The sequence below is a fragment of the Gekko japonicus genome, unplaced genomic scaffold (genome assembly GCF_001447785.1).
Source record: "Gekko japonicus isolate JY-2015 unplaced genomic scaffold, Gekko_japonicus_V1.1 scaffold5007, whole genome shotgun sequence".
Classification (NCBI taxonomy): domain Eukaryota; kingdom Metazoa; phylum Chordata; class Lepidosauria; order Squamata; family Gekkonidae; genus Gekko; species Gekko japonicus.
Window position 1 is genome coordinate 48,232 of NW_015171652.1, and position 15,955 is coordinate 64,186.

The following is a 15,955-nucleotide window of genomic DNA, read 5'->3' on the forward strand; positions in this document are numbered from 1 at the left end:
TGGAACTCCTTCTCCCCCCCCCCGCAAGTATCGCGGGTCCCCGCTTCTTGTTGTATCTATAATGCTGTTGTCAGATGTAGAGTATTTTGTGTTTTTCAGGACAGGAAACCTTGCAATATTTATTTTTAAACTCTCTTCTTTCCTGTTGAAATTGTGTTTATGTTTTTGAATGTCAATGGCTTTCCTGTGTAATCTGACATGGTAATTGGATGTGTTGTCCAGCCTTTCAGTGTCTTGGAATAAGATACTGTGTCCTGTTTGAGTTAGGCTGTGTTCAGCCACTGCTGATTTTTCAGGTTGGCCCAGTCTGAAGAAGAGAAGAAATTGTGCATACTTTTTGGTAACGGAGGACGTTTTGGGGTTGTTGTTGGTTGCTGTGCCTTCTTTGAATGCGTGAAGCTGCCTTTGACCGAGTACGAACCTTGGGCTCGCCAGGTCCTCTTTGCCCGCTCTGACTGGCAGCCGCTCTTCAAAGCCTTTCACGTCACCTACTGCCCGATTCCTTTTTTGTTTGTTTGGAGATTGGACCCAGGCGTTCTGCACACAAGCAGATTGTCTGCCCCTGAGCCAGGACCCTGCCCTCTCCTCTCGGGGGCTACGAGGCGTGAAGGGGGCACGTAGTTCAAAAGCTCTTTACTGCATTGGAGGGGTGGGAGGGAAGGAATGAACAGGCAAATGATCCAAAACATTGAGAAATGGCTTCCATTCAGGTGGGGCAGCTGTGTTGGTCTGAAGCAGCAGGAAAAAGTTTTGAGTCCGGTGGCACCTTTCAGACCAGCCAAGTTTTATTCCGGGTATAAGTTTTCGTGCGTGCGCGCACTTCTTCAGATACGATGAAATGGGAATTACCAGTCCATACATGTAGGTAGAGGGTGAGCGGTAAATTAGCATACAACGTAATTAAGATGTTCAACAGATTCAAGGACCAAACAGGAATAACAAGCTTAGTTTATATGGTTACCATTTGTTTGGGTTTAATTCTGGGGGTAAACATAGTGGAAGGAAATAAATATATTAAAATTGGAGATGGGTGGGCAGATGTATCCTTAATTGTGGAATGGCGAGTCTCAGTCAGTTACTCTCAGCATTCCACAATTAAGGATACATCTACCTATCACTCTCCAATTTTGACATTTATTTCCATATATATGGAAAGAGAAGGCTTAGAGGGGACACGATTGCAGCCTTCAAATATTTGAAGGGCTGTCATGTAGAAGATGGAGCTCTTCTCTCTTGCTCCGGATTGCCAGTCTCTTGCTCCGGATTGCACGACTTGATCTAATAGGTGGAAATTACAAGGGAGTCGTTACCGGCTAAATATCCGGAGAAACTTCCTAACTGTAAGAGTGGTTGAGCAATGGAACAGACTGCCTCCGGAGGTGGCGGATGCTCCTTTGCTGGATGTTTTCAATCGGAGGCTGGACGACCCTCTTTCGGGTATGTTGTAGGGCTAACTTTTGGCTCTGCTCCTGCAGAGTGCAGAGGGGGGTTGGACTAGGTGACCTGCAAGATCCCTTCCAGCTCTAACATTCTATGATTCTATAACCTTATATATTTCTTGTCTTGTTTTTTTTCCAGGATATGAAGCAAAGGCCTCTGGGAAAGCAGCCAAAGGTAGGCAGGTTCCTGCAGTGACTTTGGATGAAAGTTCCAGATTTCAGTTCCTGGCTGTCATCTCACCTGTGGTGGGGCTCATTCTTTTGCATGGTTTTTCCCCTTAAACATTCTGTTTGGGAAAAGGGAGCACTCACTGGAGAAGACCCTGATGCTGGGAAAGACTGAAGGTCAAAGAAGACGGGGATGGCAAGGGATGAGATGGTTAGACAGTGTCATAGATGCAACGGACATGAAATTGAGCAAACTTCAGAGGACGGCAGAAGACAGGAAGGCCTGGCGGGATCTGGTCCATGGGGTCGCAAAGAGTCGGACTCGACTGTGCGACTGAACAACAACAAAAGGTCCTATTTTGCCTCACTTTTTGTGTTCCTTATAAACCTGAGCGCAGGACCTTCGTTGGTCTTAAAGATGCCACTGGACTCAGACTTGGTTCTCTTTGACCATCGTCTCTTAAAACGAATGATTTTCTTGTCCCTTGAAAAACTGTTTATGAATCGGGTATGTTGTAGGGCTCTCTTTCGGCTGTGCTCCTGCAGAGTGCGGGGGGTTGGACTAGATGACCTGCAAGGTCCCTTCCAACTCTAACACTCTATGATTCTAATCCCCTACCTATCTTTGTAGAATTTATTCTATATGCTGTGAAGTATGAAAAGGTTGGTAATTATATGTGTTGATCCCTCTAAGCTGGGGAGTCTTGTGAGCAAACCTACTTTGTGAGCTACTGGCATTAAAGTTGTGAGCAAGCAATTTGGCTGCTGCATAAATTAGTTTGTTCTGGAGCCCATCCTTCCTGAGCTAAGGCAAAAATGTGTGAGTTGGAGGCTAAGAAACTGTGAGCTAGCTCACCCTAACTCAGCTTAGAGGGAATACTGGTGTTGACAATTTTCTGCCGTTTCTCTGTGCCGCTCAAAGGCTTGCCCATTGCTTGAGCCTCCTGATGGATGAGCAGCGCTCTGTGCCAAATGCCAGGCTGGTTCTGAGTTTGTTCTCTTTGTCCCAGGTGCCCAGTTTGATTGGCAGGATGCCCTGCTGCTGGAGAGCCTCCTGACCAAGGAAGAAATTATGATCCGGGACTCCTTTCGCACGTACTGCCAGGAAAAACTCATGCCCAGGATCCTCATGGCCAATCGAAATGAAGGTATGCTGGTTTTTTAAATTACTGACTGAGCACCTTTAGCGTGGTACATTGTGCCGTAGGGACCAATGCAGAATTCCGGTTCCTCCTCAGAAGGGTAGGATGCTCGGTTTTCTCTGGGAGGCTTGTGGAAGCCTTAATCGGCTGTGACGTCTCACATGGGCCCAGTCACGGCCACTTCTAAGCATCATGCCAGTCTGCTGATTTGCTGCCTTGGACACAAGAGCTTCGTGTGTGTGTGTGGGGCATCTGCGAGCGGGCCGTGACTCAGTGGCAGAGCCTCTGCTTGGCATGCAGGAGGTCCCTGGTTCAATCCCTGGCAGCATCTCCAGTTAAAAAGGACCGGATGATGTGAAAGACTTGAGATTCTAGGAAGCTGCTGCCAGTCTGAGTAGACAATACTGACCTTGATGGACCAGAGTTCTGATTCGGTACATAGAAGGCAGCTCCATGTCTGTTCATGTATGAAACCCTGCTTTAGGGGAAGGGCTGTGGCTCAGTGGCAGAGCCTCTGCTTGGCATGCAGGAGGTCCCTGGTTCAATCCCTGGCAGCATCTCCAGTTAAAAAGGACCGGATGATGTGAAAGACTTGAGATTCTAGGAAGCTGCTGCCAGTCTGAGTAGACAATACTGACCTTGATGGACCAGAGTTCTGATTCGGTACATAGAAGGCAGCTCCATGTCTGTTCATGTATGAAACCCTGCTTTAGGGGAAGGGCTGTGGCTCAGTGGCAGAGCCTCTGCTTGGCATGCAGGAGGTCCCTGGTTCAATCCCTGGCAGCATCTCCAGTTAAAAAGGACCGGATGATGTGAAAGACTTGAGATTCTAGAGAGCGGCTGCCAGTCTGAGTAGACAATACTGACCTTGATGGACCAGAGTTCTGATTCGGTACATAGAAGGCAGCTTCATGTCTGCTCATGTATGAAACCCTGCTTTAGGGGAAGGGCTGTGGCTCAGTGGCAGAGCCCCTGCTTGGCCTGCAGAAGGTCCCAGGTTCAATCCCTGGCACCTCCAGTTAAAACAAGGACCAGGCGGGAGGTGATGTGAAAGACCTCTGCCCGAGACCCTGGAGGGTCTGAGCAGACCGTACTGACCTTGGTGGACCCAGTGGGACCTGATTCAGGAGGAGGCAGCCTTACGTGTTCATGGGGTACTTTAAAGACCCAATATTGGGGGGCAGTAGGAGAGTCCCATGACGTCCTCTGCGTCTCGTGGATCCTCGAAACTGCAACTTCACGATGAGCATGAGATAGTTCTCTGGCTGTTCGTCCTCCAGTGCTCTGGAGGAATCTTGCCCTTGTGGCTGCAGAGGACACACACAGCTACAAATCCACGTGCTGGGCCAAAATTTCGGGTCTGGGGAGAATGGGCAGGAGCACACATGTGTCACTGTAGCTCCCACGCCTGTGTAGCTTCCGTAAAAACCACCCCTTTGGCCTCACCTGCACAGTAGCCACCCTTCAGGGGTGACTAGTGTGTTGCGATAGCTCTCACGCCACAAAACATCGCCTTCATAGAATCACAGAACAGAATCATAGAGTTGGAAGCCCTAGAGACCCTCTAGTCCCACCCCCCGCTCAATGCAGGGTCAGCCTAGAGCAGTGGTGGCGAACCTATGGCACGGGTGCCAGAGGTGGCACTCAGAGCCCTCTCAGTGGGCACGCGTGCCATCGCCCCAGCCAGGCCCAGACCGTCATTAAAGTGTCGAATTCTCTGCCAAATCATTTTAAGTCAATGAAAGCATTTGGGATTGCTATCCTTACTTTGTTTGGATCATCTTAAGTGAATGTATGGGTTGATTTTTCTAAAGTAAAACCTCAGTATTCAGGTTAAATTGCCGTGTGGGCACCTTGCGATAAATCTGTGGGTTTTGGGTCGCAGTTTGGGCACTCGGTCTCCAAAAGGTTCGCCATCACTGGCCTAGACCATCCCTGGCAAATGTTCATCCAGCTGCTGCTTGAAAGCCTGCCAGTGTGTGGGGGAGCTCACCACCTCCCCAGGCAGCCGATTCCACTGCTGAGCCACCCTTACTGTAAATTGTTCTCTAATATCCGACCCGTACCTTTCCTCCCATAATTTAAACCCATTATTCCGAGTCCTGTCCTCTGCTGCCAAGGGGAACGGCTCCCTGCCCTACTCTAAGTGACCTCCTTTCAAATACTTTGAGACAGCCATCATGTCCCCCCCCCAACCTCCTCTTCTCCAGACTGGGCGTCACCAAGTCCTTCGGCCTTTCCTCATAGGGCTTCTTGGTCTCCAGGCCCCCGATCACCCTCACTGCTCTCTTATGGCACCAGCTTCGTTCTGCCCACATCCTTTTATAGCGCAGAAGGTTTGATGGGCCTAGAGAGCTCTCTGTTACAGGCTGCGGTCAGACGGCGTGCTGGGAGCGGTTTAAACAGCTCCGGCCCTGATGCGGTCTTTTTTAACCTGGAGAATCGCGATCACACTCACCTCCTTGCTCCGGATCGCTGCGCAGCCACCATCGCTCCCCGCCGTCCACACGCGACAGCGTGCGTTGGTGCTTTTTTCTCTCTCTCTCAGTTTGGGCATGCGCACAGGCGGCCATCTGTAGCACTAAAAATTTCGCACATGCGCAGAACAGTGATTGCCACTTCAACCCTTCCCTTTAAACTTTAAAGGAACACTTCCCTTTAAACGTTTATCCCGAAAATGGCCTCCGTGAGATCCTGAACTCGTCTAAAGGCTAAAACTAGGCACCATTTAAACATTGTTTTTAATAACACGGTGGCGGGGCTCCGCCTATGTGCACGCCGCCAATGCTTTTTTAACAATGACGGGCAAAAAGCCGAAGCCTCGGGCAGCTTTCGAGCAGGGAGGGGGTTTAACCCGGAAGTGGCTCGACACCGCAGGGGCGATCAGATGTCAGAAAAGTGCGGCTGGAACCGGAGAATCAGGAAAACACCACTTGGGGACCTGGTATCGAAATACTCCGGGTTAAAGCAGTTTTGAGCCGGAAAGCGATGGCTGGGGAAGGGAGGCAGATGTTGACGGAGTGATCGCGCAGATAAAAGCCGCTTCTGAGGTGGGCCGAAGGCGGACTAAACGGCCCGTCTGACCGCACCCACAGTCTTATTGGCTGCATTCCCTTACCCTTTTCCATCTTTCTACAGTCTTTCACCGGGAAATCGTGTCCGAAATGGGGGCGCTGGGTGTCCTGGGTCCCACCATCAAAGGTAATACGCTCCTCTCCCTCATCCTCTTTCTTCCTCTGTGTGGCACGGAGTGGGCCTGTCGTCACTGGTCAGAAGTGCGCGGGAAGAACCCCTTAGCGGGGGGTTCGAGCGGGGTAATAAATCGAACGATAAATAAATAAATAAATAAAGAAGCGGAGGCATTGCTTGGAGAAGCTTGCGTGCTTCTAGGGGTCGCAGGTTCGCGGTTCAAAGTCCCTCTTTCTTCTGTGAGCTTCTACACAGAAGTGGTTAATAGATAACTTAAATATGTTGAGGGTACGATGGAGATAATAACAGAGCAATGTTTTGTAAGTGTTCTAATACGTTGCTCGGCTGTGTTATTTTGATAACCGCTAGCTTGCGTCCCAGCTCATTTTGTGAATGTAGAGGGTTGGTTTCGAGACTGATAGAGAGCCAGTGTGGTGTAGTGGTGGAGAAAGAGGGACTGGTATCGGGGAGACCCGGGTTTGAATCCCAACTCGTATCATGGAAACTCGCTGGGTGACCTGGGACAAGCGATACGCTCTCAGCCTAGCTGACCTCACAGGGTTGTTGTGTGGATAAAATGGAGGAGAGGGGAAGGCTGTAAGCCCCCTTGGGCCCCCACTGGGGAAGAAGGCAGGCTACCAATGAAGGAAAGAATTAAATATTTTGTGCAATGTGATGACTTTTAAGCTGTCTTGGCTTCTATTGGAAGGCCCAGTTAAAAAACAAATACGTTTTTGGGGTTCGTGGCCAGTGAGCGAGCAATTGGGCTCCTGCATAAATTAGTTTGCTCTGGAGCCCTCCGTCCTGAGCAGAGACAAAAATGTGTGAGCCGGAGGCTAAAAAACTGTGAGCTACCTCACACTCACTCAGCTTAGAGGGAACACTGTGAATCGTGGCATGGTGGGCATGACTGGCTCACTTTTGAATTGATCGGTCTATTTAGGTTTTTTAACTGACCTCTGAAATATTTCTCTGTTCAGTTCTAATATTGGCCGAAGCCGTATAATTCCTTTACATTGCCTGATCAGGCTACCCTGATCTCGTCAGACCTCAGAAGCCAAGCAGGATCGGCCCTGATCAGTGTTTGGATGGGAGACCTCCAAGGAAGCCCAGGGTTGCTACGCAGAGGCCACCTCTGAAACGTCTCTTGCCTTGAAAACCCTACAGGGCTGCCACAAGTCAGCTGTGACTTGACGGCAAAATAATAATCATAATATATGATTTTTAAAATATGTGATTACCAATGCTCCCTCTGAGCTGTGGAGTCTTGTGAGCAAAAATAATACCTTGTGAGCTCCTGGGCATTAAAGTTGGGAGCGGGCGATTGGGCTGCTGCATAAATTAGTGTGCTCTGGGGCCCCATCCTTCCTGAGCTAAGATAAAAACGTGTGAGCCGGAGGCTAAAAAACTGTGAGCTAGCTCACTCTGACTCAGCTTAGAGGGAACACTGGTGACTACATAGCTTTTTTTAAATGCTATTCTAAAATGCATTGATAAGCGACGTGTTCATAATCATTGCTCTTTGGTGGAATTTATCAAACGATTAACCTGCCTGGTTTCACTTTTGGAGAGCCATCAGGGAGCTTTAGTTGCTGTAGATTTCCCGGGTTGTGTGGCCGTGGTCTTGGCATTGTAGGGCCTGGCGTTTCGCCAGTAACTGTAACTGGTATCCTCAGAGGTATAACACAGAAGGATGGAGCACTCTCTGTGTCAAGGTGAGAAGAAGAAAAATGGTAGGCAGGCAATTTATATCTACTCCAGAAGGTGGGGCCTTCGACAACAGTCAGGGAGCTGTTGAATAGTTCTGGGGTGGGTTTGAGTTACGGCTCGCGTGTTGAGTGCCCGCCTTCATTTCCCATAGGTTACGGCTGTGCGGGGACTACCTATGTGGCCTACGGGCTCCTGGCGAGGGAGATCGAGAGGGTGGACAGCAGCTACCGGTCGGTCATGAGTGTCCAGTCGTCTTTGGTGATGCACCCGATTTATGCCTACGGGACGGAGGAGCAGAAGCAGAAATATTTGCCACGCTTGGGTGAGTGAAGGGGCTTGGGGAACCGGGACAACGGAGTGGGGGTGGGTCTAGTTTCTTCCCTGTAGTGCCGTCACAGTTTGTTTTCAACGAGTGGCCTGGATGTGGCTCAGAGGTTAAGACGCCAAGCCGCAGACCGGAAGGTCTGTAGTTCGGCAGTTCGAGTGCCGAGGGATGGAGTGGCCCTTGATCATCCTCGCCGCTCTCTTCTGCACCCGCTCTGTTCTGTCCACACCCTTTTTGAAGTGAAGCCTCCAGAACTGCACACAGGACTCCAGGCGCGGCCTGACCAATGCAGTGTACAGCGGGACTATGACGTCTTGCTATTTGGATGTTATTCCTCTGTTGATACACCCAAAGATCGCATTAGCCTTTTTTGTCACCACATCACACTGACTGCTTATATTTAACTTTCGCTCCACCCGTACCCCAAGATTGTGTTCACACTTTCAGTCCACCCGTACCCCAAGATCTTGTTATTACTTATTGCAGTAATAAACGATATTCTTGACTCTCTGCCATTTCACATTGGATATTGAACAAAGTTTGAGTCCGGTGGCACCTCTAAGACCAACAAAGGTTAATTCTGGGTAGAAGCTTTTGTGTGCACGCACACGTATCTGAAGAATTGTGCTTACACACGAGAGGCTTATGCCCAGAATTAAACTTTATGGATCTTAAAAGTGCCTCTGGACTCAAAAATTTGTTCTGTCGCTTCAGACCAACATGGTGACCCCACCTGAATCTATCTCATTGGCTGTTGCTGTTCTAGACCACTGACAACGTCTGTCCTTTCCGCACCTTGCACTCTCAGCGTTACAGTTTGCTGATTGGTCATTTCTTCGCCTCTTTCTTGTCTGTCGTACCATGAAGTCCAGATGAACCATCCGTTTCTTCCTTCTGACTTTCTGGTTGTTCCCCAGTTTCCTTTCCTCTTTCTTCTTGCTTTTCGAGCGTGCCTTGCTTTTAACTGCATGGGTGTGTGTATTAAGTGGCCTCAAATCACTTCCGGCTCGTGGCCCACCCTCAGGAATCCATAACTTCCAAATCCTCCTGTCACGAACAGCCTCCCTCTGGTCTTGCGATCGGAGGGCCTTTGTGGCTTCCTTGCTGGAGTAAATCCATCTCCTGCTGTGTCTCCCTCTTTCCCACTTTCCTTGCATTGGGGTCTTTTCATCTTTCCATAATGTGACCAAAGTATGATACTCATTTTAGCTTCTGGGTCATTTTAGCTTCTAGGGAGATTCAGAACCCAATTCTTTGTCTTTTTGGCGTATCTGTAAAACTCTCCTCCATCGCCACATTTCAGAGGAACCCACTTTCTTCCTCTCCACCTTCTTCATTGTCCAACTTTCACACCTGTACATAGTAGTGGGGGATACTCTGGCATGAATTAACTTGATCTTGGTTGCCAGCCACATGTCCTTACACTTCAGGGTCTTATCTGAGCCAGTTTGGTGTAGCGGTTAAGTGTGCGGACTCTACTCTGGGAGAACCGGGTTTTGATCCCCCACTCCTCCTCCACTTGCACCTGGCTGGATGACCTTGGGTCAGCCACAAGTCCTTTCAGAGCTGTTCTCTCAAGGGCAGTTTCTGTCAAGAGCTCTCTCAGCCCCGCCTACCTCACAGGGAGTCTGTTGTGGGGAGGGGAAGGGAAAGGAGTTTGTCCACTTGCACCTGCTGATGTGACCTTGGGTCAGTCACAAGCTCTGGCACAGCTGTCCTTGAAAAAGAGCAGTTTGTGTCAGAGCTCTCTCAGCCCCACCCACCTCACGGAGTTGGTAAGCCGCTCTGAGACACCTTTGGGTAGTGAAGGGTGGGGTATGAATCCAGTCTCCTCCTCCTCCTTCTTCCTCTTCTTCCTCTTCCCCTTCCTCTTCTTCCTCTTCTTCCTCTTCTTCCTCTTCCTCTACTTCTTCCTCTTCCTCTTCTTCTTCCTCTTCTTCTTCTTCCTCCTCCTCTTCCTCCTCCTCCTCCTCCTCTTCTTCCTCCTTTTCTTCTTCCTCTTCTTCCTCTTCCTCTACTTCCTCCTCTTCCTCCTCCTCCTCTGCCTCCAGGGCTGCCCCAGTCTCATTCTTTAACTACCACAGCTAAAGGCTACTCCCTTTTCTCCTGAGAAATTGCGTTCCCTGGCAGACCAGCACTTGGGGGTGCTAATACATTACTGTCGAGAGAGTGGGGGAAAGCCAGTGTGGTGCTTGGGGGGGAGAGGGAGAGGGGAAGGATTTGGCTGGACTGGGAGAAGGGGTGCCTGGGGGGGGGGGGTCAGTGGGTGCTCACACTCTTGTCCTTCTCCCTACAGCCAAGGGGGAATTGCTGGGCTGTTTCGGGCTCACAGAGCCCAACCACGGGAGTGATCCTGGTGGCATGGAGACCCGGGCCCGATACAACCCCTCCAATAAGACCTACATCCTCAACGGCACCAAAACCTGGTGAGATCCTGCGGCAGAAGGGGGGGGGGGAGCCCCAGAGCTGGCAACAGCAAGAGGCTAAATTTGGGGAGGGGGCGTTAGACAGATGCTGCGGAAAGCTCCTCAGCTGGTTTGGTGTCGTGGTTAGGAGCACGGACTCTAATTTGGGAGAACCGGGTTTGATTCCCCACTTCTCCTCCACTTGCACCTGGCTGGATGGCTTCGGGTCAGTCACAAGTTCTCTCAGAGCTGCTCTCTCATGAGCCGTCCTCGAAAGAGCTCTCTCAGCCCCGCCTCCCTCCCAGGGTGTCTGTTGTGCGGAGGGGAAGGGATCGTAAGCCGCTCTGAGACTCCAAGTGAAGGGTGTGGTATAAACCCAATCTCCTCCTCCTCTTTGGGCAGGAACGTGTTTCCAGAACAGTCCTGTTGGGCCTGCTGACGTTTGGTTCGGTCCACCAGAGTCCTCGGTTTCTGTCAGGGCTGTTTCTGGGGGGTGTCCCATGCCTTTGACAGCGGCTGCGTTTTCTCTCAGGATCACGAATTCTCCCGAGGCGGACCTGTGCGTGGTGTGGGCCACGTGTGAGGACGGCAAAGTGCGGGGCTTCCTCTTGGAGCGCGGCACGAAAGGGCTCTCCACGCCGAAGATCGAGGGCAAGTTCTCACTGCGGGCGTCCATCACGGGCATGATCGTCATGGAGGACGTGGAGGTGCCCGAGGAGAACCTGCTGCCCCACGTCTCTGGACTCGCTGTAAGACCCCCCTCCCTCCTCTCACGTGTGTTTGGATCATCACCTGTTTGGTGCCGTGGTGAAGTGCACGGACTCTAATCTGGGAGAACCGGGTTTGATTCCCACTCCTCCTCTGCTTGCACCTGGCTGGATGGCCTTGGGCAAGCCATAGCTTTGATAAGAGCTGTCCTTGAAAAAGAGCAGTTTCTGCCAGAGCTCTCTCTGCCCCGCCTACCTCGCAGGGGGTGTCTGTTGTGGGGAGGGGAAGGGAAAGGAGACTGTAAGCCGCTCTGAGACACCTTCAGGTAGTGAAGGGCGGGGTATAAATCCATTCTCCTCTTCTTCTTCACACCAGTTTGGTGTAGTGGCTAAGTGTGCGGACTCTAATCTGGGAGAACTGGGTCTGATTCCCCACTCCTCCACTGGCACCTGGCTGGATGACCTTGGGCAAGCCGTAGTTCTGATAAGAGCTGTCCTTGAAAAAAAGCAGTTTCTGTCAGAGCTCTCTCAGCCCCACCTCCCTCACAGGGTGTCTGTTGTGGGGCGGGGGAGGGAAAGGAGTTTGTCAGCCGCTCTGAGACTCCTTTGGGTAGTGAAGGGTGGGGTATAAATCCAATATCTTCTTCTTCTTCTGGGAGAAGTGGGTTTGATTCCCCACTCCTCCACATGCAGCTATTGGGTGACCTTAGGTCAGTCACTGTTCTCCCAGAGCTGTTCTCTCAAGAGCAGTTTCTGTCAGAGCTCTCTCAGCCCCACCTACCTCACAGGGTGTCTGTTGTGGGGACGGAAGGGGAAGGAGATTGCAAACTGCTCAGACTCTCAAGTGAAGGGCGGGGTATGAATCCAATCTCCTTCTCCTCCTCCTCCTAGTTCTCCTCCTCCTCTTCTTAATCTTCTTCTTCTTCTTCTTCTTCGTGTTGGGGGGGAAAACTAATAAAAAGGTAAATGATGGATGGATGGATAGTAAAGCTGGAGATTGGAAACAAAAAATGGAAAAGAAAAAAGATGAGGGAGCAGATCAGAAAAATTTATGTGTGGGGGAAAGAATGTGCCGGGGGAGAAACAGAAGAAGGAATGTGTGTGGAATGGAGCGAAGGAAAGAGGCTGCCAGGGGGAGGGGAGATTTGGGGGGGGGACTGCACATGTTGCGGGGGGAAGAGGTGTGGGTCAATAAGCCCCCCCCCCGGTGCGTTCTAGGATATATTCTGGTGAGGATGGTTTTAGACATTATAAAAATATTCCTGCAGCTCATCTTCAGTGCTTTCAATCAAAGACACCTTTTACCTTTGGAAAAGCAGCCTGGCATGTTACATACGTTCTGGGGCACCCTGATATGTGGCATGCCCTCTTTCTCAGGGTGGCCAGGGGTCCTGCCCCCTCTTAAGGAGATGCTTTTTATTTATTTATTTATTTATTTATTTATTTATTTAAAAGACGGGCATTGAAACAGGCACCCAGTTGACTCGGCAGTCCTCAACACGGACCTTTCTGTCGGTGTGCAGCCCATGTTTCCCCGCCTCTGGGCAAGCAAATCCAGTTGGGTGCTTATGCGGCTTGCTGCGTAGAAGAGCACATTCAAAGTCCATTATAAAAACAGGGAAATATGACGGACAGCGATACCCTTTTGGAAGAACCCATCCCAGTGGGTTGTAGAGAGCCCCTTTTCAGGCCGGGGAACGGAGGAACAGAACTCGGTTCTTTGCGCCGGACTGGACTCCAGTAGAACCTTAGAGACCAGTAAGATGGTCAGGGTGTGAACTTTTGAGAGTCAGCGCGCCTACCCTGGAAAGGTGCTCCTGGACTTTCTGAAGCTCGGTTCTGTGTTGAAGCTGAGGTGCCGTCTTCTTCCCGCAGGGTCCCTTTGGGTGCTTGAACAACGCTCGCTACGGGATCGCCTGGGGAGCGCTGGGAGCGGCTGAGTTCTGCATGCAGACGGCCAGGCAGTACACCCTGGACCGGTAAGGCCCCGTGTAGTAGGGGGAATCAGGCTTCTAGGTGAATACTTATTAGAGATTGGGACAAAGGTATGATGATATTATACCCTGGTTTGGTGTAGTGGTTAGGAGCGCGGAGTCTAATTGGGGAGACCCGGGTTTGAGTCCCCTCTCCTCCACGTGCAGCTGCTGAGGTGATGTTGGGTCAGTCACAAGTTCTCTCAGAGCTGTTCTCTCAAGGGCAGTCCTCAAGAGAGCTCTCTCAGCCCCACCTACCTCACAGGGTGTCTGCTGTGGGGAGAGGAAGGGAAAAGAGATTGTAAGCCCCTCTGAGACTCCAAGTGAAGGGCAGGGTATAAGTCTAATCTCCTCCTCCTCCTCCTATTTTTCATGGCGTCTAGTAACTTCCTTATGTAGTTTGAGTCCCCACTCCTCCTCCACACGCAGCCAGCTGGGTGACCTTGGGTCAGTCACAAGTTCTCCCAGGGCTGTTCTCTCCAGGGCAGTCCTCGAAAGAGGTCTCTCAGCATCACCTACCCCACAGGGTGTCTGTTGTGGGGAGGGAAGAGAACGGAGTTTGTAAACCGCTCTGAGACTCCGAGTGAAGGGCAGGGGGGTATAAATCCAATCTCTTCTCTTCTGTGTTGCTTCCCAGGCGCCGCTCTTTGTTCCGGGGTGGGAAAACTACCCCCCCCCCCCGCCACCTTTAATTCCAGAAGGGAGTTTTCAGGCCCTTGTTCACTGATTTGTTGAGATCCACTATGGGGACTGAAATGAAAGAAAACCGCTGGGGCAGCCCCAGCAGTGGTCTCCTGGGGCAGAAGGTCTGCTTCACCTTTTCCCAAGGGGGCCTTCCTGGCCAAAATATTCTCCAGCTGTTCCCTGTGTGGTTCCTGAAGGCCATTGGAATTGGGACACACACACACACCCCTTCTGCTCATTCCCTTGCTGGAATTCAAGAATGGGTGCTGTGTCTAGAGGAGGGTCAGACCCACACACCCCAGCCTTTGTTGCACAGATACCAGGAAGAGACAGAGCGTTGCTTACATCAAGAGTACCCATCCTCTGGCTCTAGGTTTATACCAGTGCACTAAAGCAGTCATGCAGGGTGCTTTTGGGTCTGTTTATTACTTACTGTGAGACCTTGTGTGTGCCACTTCCTAATAAAGGACTCCCAGCAGCCAGTGTTTGGGCTGCAGAAACTTTAGAAGAGGAGGAGGAGGAGGAGAAGTAGAAGAGGAGGAGGAGGAGAATGGATTTATACCCCATCCTTCACTCGGAGTCTCAGAGCGGCTTACAATCTCCTTTCCCTTCCCCTTCCCACAACAGACACCCTGTAAGTGGGGCTGAGAGAGCTCTTTTGGGAACTGCTCTTGAGAGAACAGCTCTGAGAGAACTTACGACTGACCCAAGGTCACAGCAGCAGCTGCATGTGGAGGAGTGGGGGAACCAAACCCGGTTCTCTCCGATTCGAGTCTGCGCTCTTCACCACTACACCAAACTGGCTCTCACACCAAACTGGCTCTCTTTGTCAGCTATGTAAATGGGCTTTCTTACACTGAGCTTTGGTTGATTTCCCGCTCCGAATTCTGAGAGAGTTTGGTTCTTTAATGATAAAAGGTTGCTGACCCCTGGCTTAGCGCCTTCCAACAATAAGGAGAGGCTGAGGTGTTCCGTTGCAAACGCACACATTGAAGGAGAGTGCTCTTCTCTAATGATTAGGGTTGCCAACCTCCAGGTGAGGTCTGGAGGTCTCCCAGAACGACAACTAATTTCTGGCCAACAGAGATCATTTCCCCAGGAGAATATGGCTTCTTTGGAGGTGGACACAATGCCCCCTCTAAGCTGTGGAGTCTTGTGAGCAAAAATTCTACTTTGTGAACTGCTGGCATTAAAGTAGTGAGTGCGTGATGTGGCTCCTGCATGAATTAGTTTGCTCTGGAGCCCCCTCCTTCCTGAGCTGAGAAAAAAAAAAGTGTGAGCCGGAGGCTAAAAAACTGTGAGCCGGCTCACACTAACTCAGCTTAGAGGGAACACTGGACTCTGTGGTACTGTACCCTGCTGAGGTCCCTCCCCTCCCCAAACCCCACCTTCCCCAGGCTCCATCCCATAATCTCCAGGAATTCCCTCATGTGGAGCCGTCAACCCTACCAGTGATACATGTGCCACTGAGTGCAATCCTGGTATGTTCACACACTCACACTCAAATTGCCTGATGCAATTCAATCAGTTTAATTGTGCTATGGACTAAGCCGTCTTCTCTCATCACCCGATGGTTATCTCCCAGGATCCAGTTTAATGTTCCCCTGGCAAGAAACCAACTGATCCAGAAGAAACTGGCCGATATGCTTACGGAGATCACCATTGGCTTACACGCGTGCCTCCAGCTGGGCCGTCTGAAAGATGAAGACAAGTACGTGTGCGTGCGGGAGAAGTAGAAGATTGTTTTGTGCTGTAGCATTAGTCCAGGGTCCTGGGTTTCCACTCGGAGCAAATGACTTTGCCCTTCTAAGCCTACCTGTGGAACTAGGTCACAGGTGTCTGGCGGACTGGGAGGAGGAGGAGGAGGAGGAAGAAAATGGCTCTTGAGTGGGTCATAGGGTCCATATTTCCATTTCAGCGCATGTGCCAGAGGTACAAAAGCTCTTCCCTGTGTCGTTCCAAAGGCAGCAAGATGGGAATGAAAGCAGTTGTGCCCCCTGGTGCTAGAATTAAATGTACAGCTTCTGAGTATATACGGAGAATCACAGTTTTGAATGCTGCTTAGTTTGCAGGGTTTTGAAGGCAAACACTGCAGGGGGTGGACTCTGCTGGAACCTTTCTCTCTCGCGCTGTAGTCCAGGGCCCCCCGACATGGCGCCCGTGGATACCAGCGTACCCACCAAACAGCTTTCCTGGCACCAGCTGTTTTTAGA

The 15,955-nt window shown here is 50.9% G+C and overlaps 1 protein-coding gene across 1 annotated transcript in view; it reads left to right on the forward strand.

The window, feature by feature from the left end:
• GCDH (glutaryl-CoA dehydrogenase) overlaps window positions 1-15,478 on the forward strand; it is a 28,397-nt gene extending 12,919 nt beyond the window's left edge. Inside the window, exons 4-11 of the mRNA XM_015419989.1 lie at window positions 1,579-1,614; window positions 2,618-2,755; window positions 5,888-5,950; window positions 7,800-7,970; window positions 10,270-10,399; window positions 10,911-11,127; window positions 12,961-13,064; window positions 15,328-15,478. Of these exons, the coding sequence (XP_015275475.1) occupies window positions 1,579-1,614; window positions 2,618-2,755; window positions 5,888-5,950; window positions 7,800-7,970; window positions 10,270-10,399; window positions 10,911-11,127; window positions 12,961-13,064; window positions 15,328-15,478 (1,010 nt within the window). The remainder of the gene's footprint in view (window positions 1-1,578; window positions 1,615-2,617; window positions 2,756-5,887; window positions 5,951-7,799; window positions 7,971-10,269; window positions 10,400-10,910; window positions 11,128-12,960; window positions 13,065-15,327) is intronic.
• Window positions 15,479-15,955: the final 477 nt, after the last annotated feature.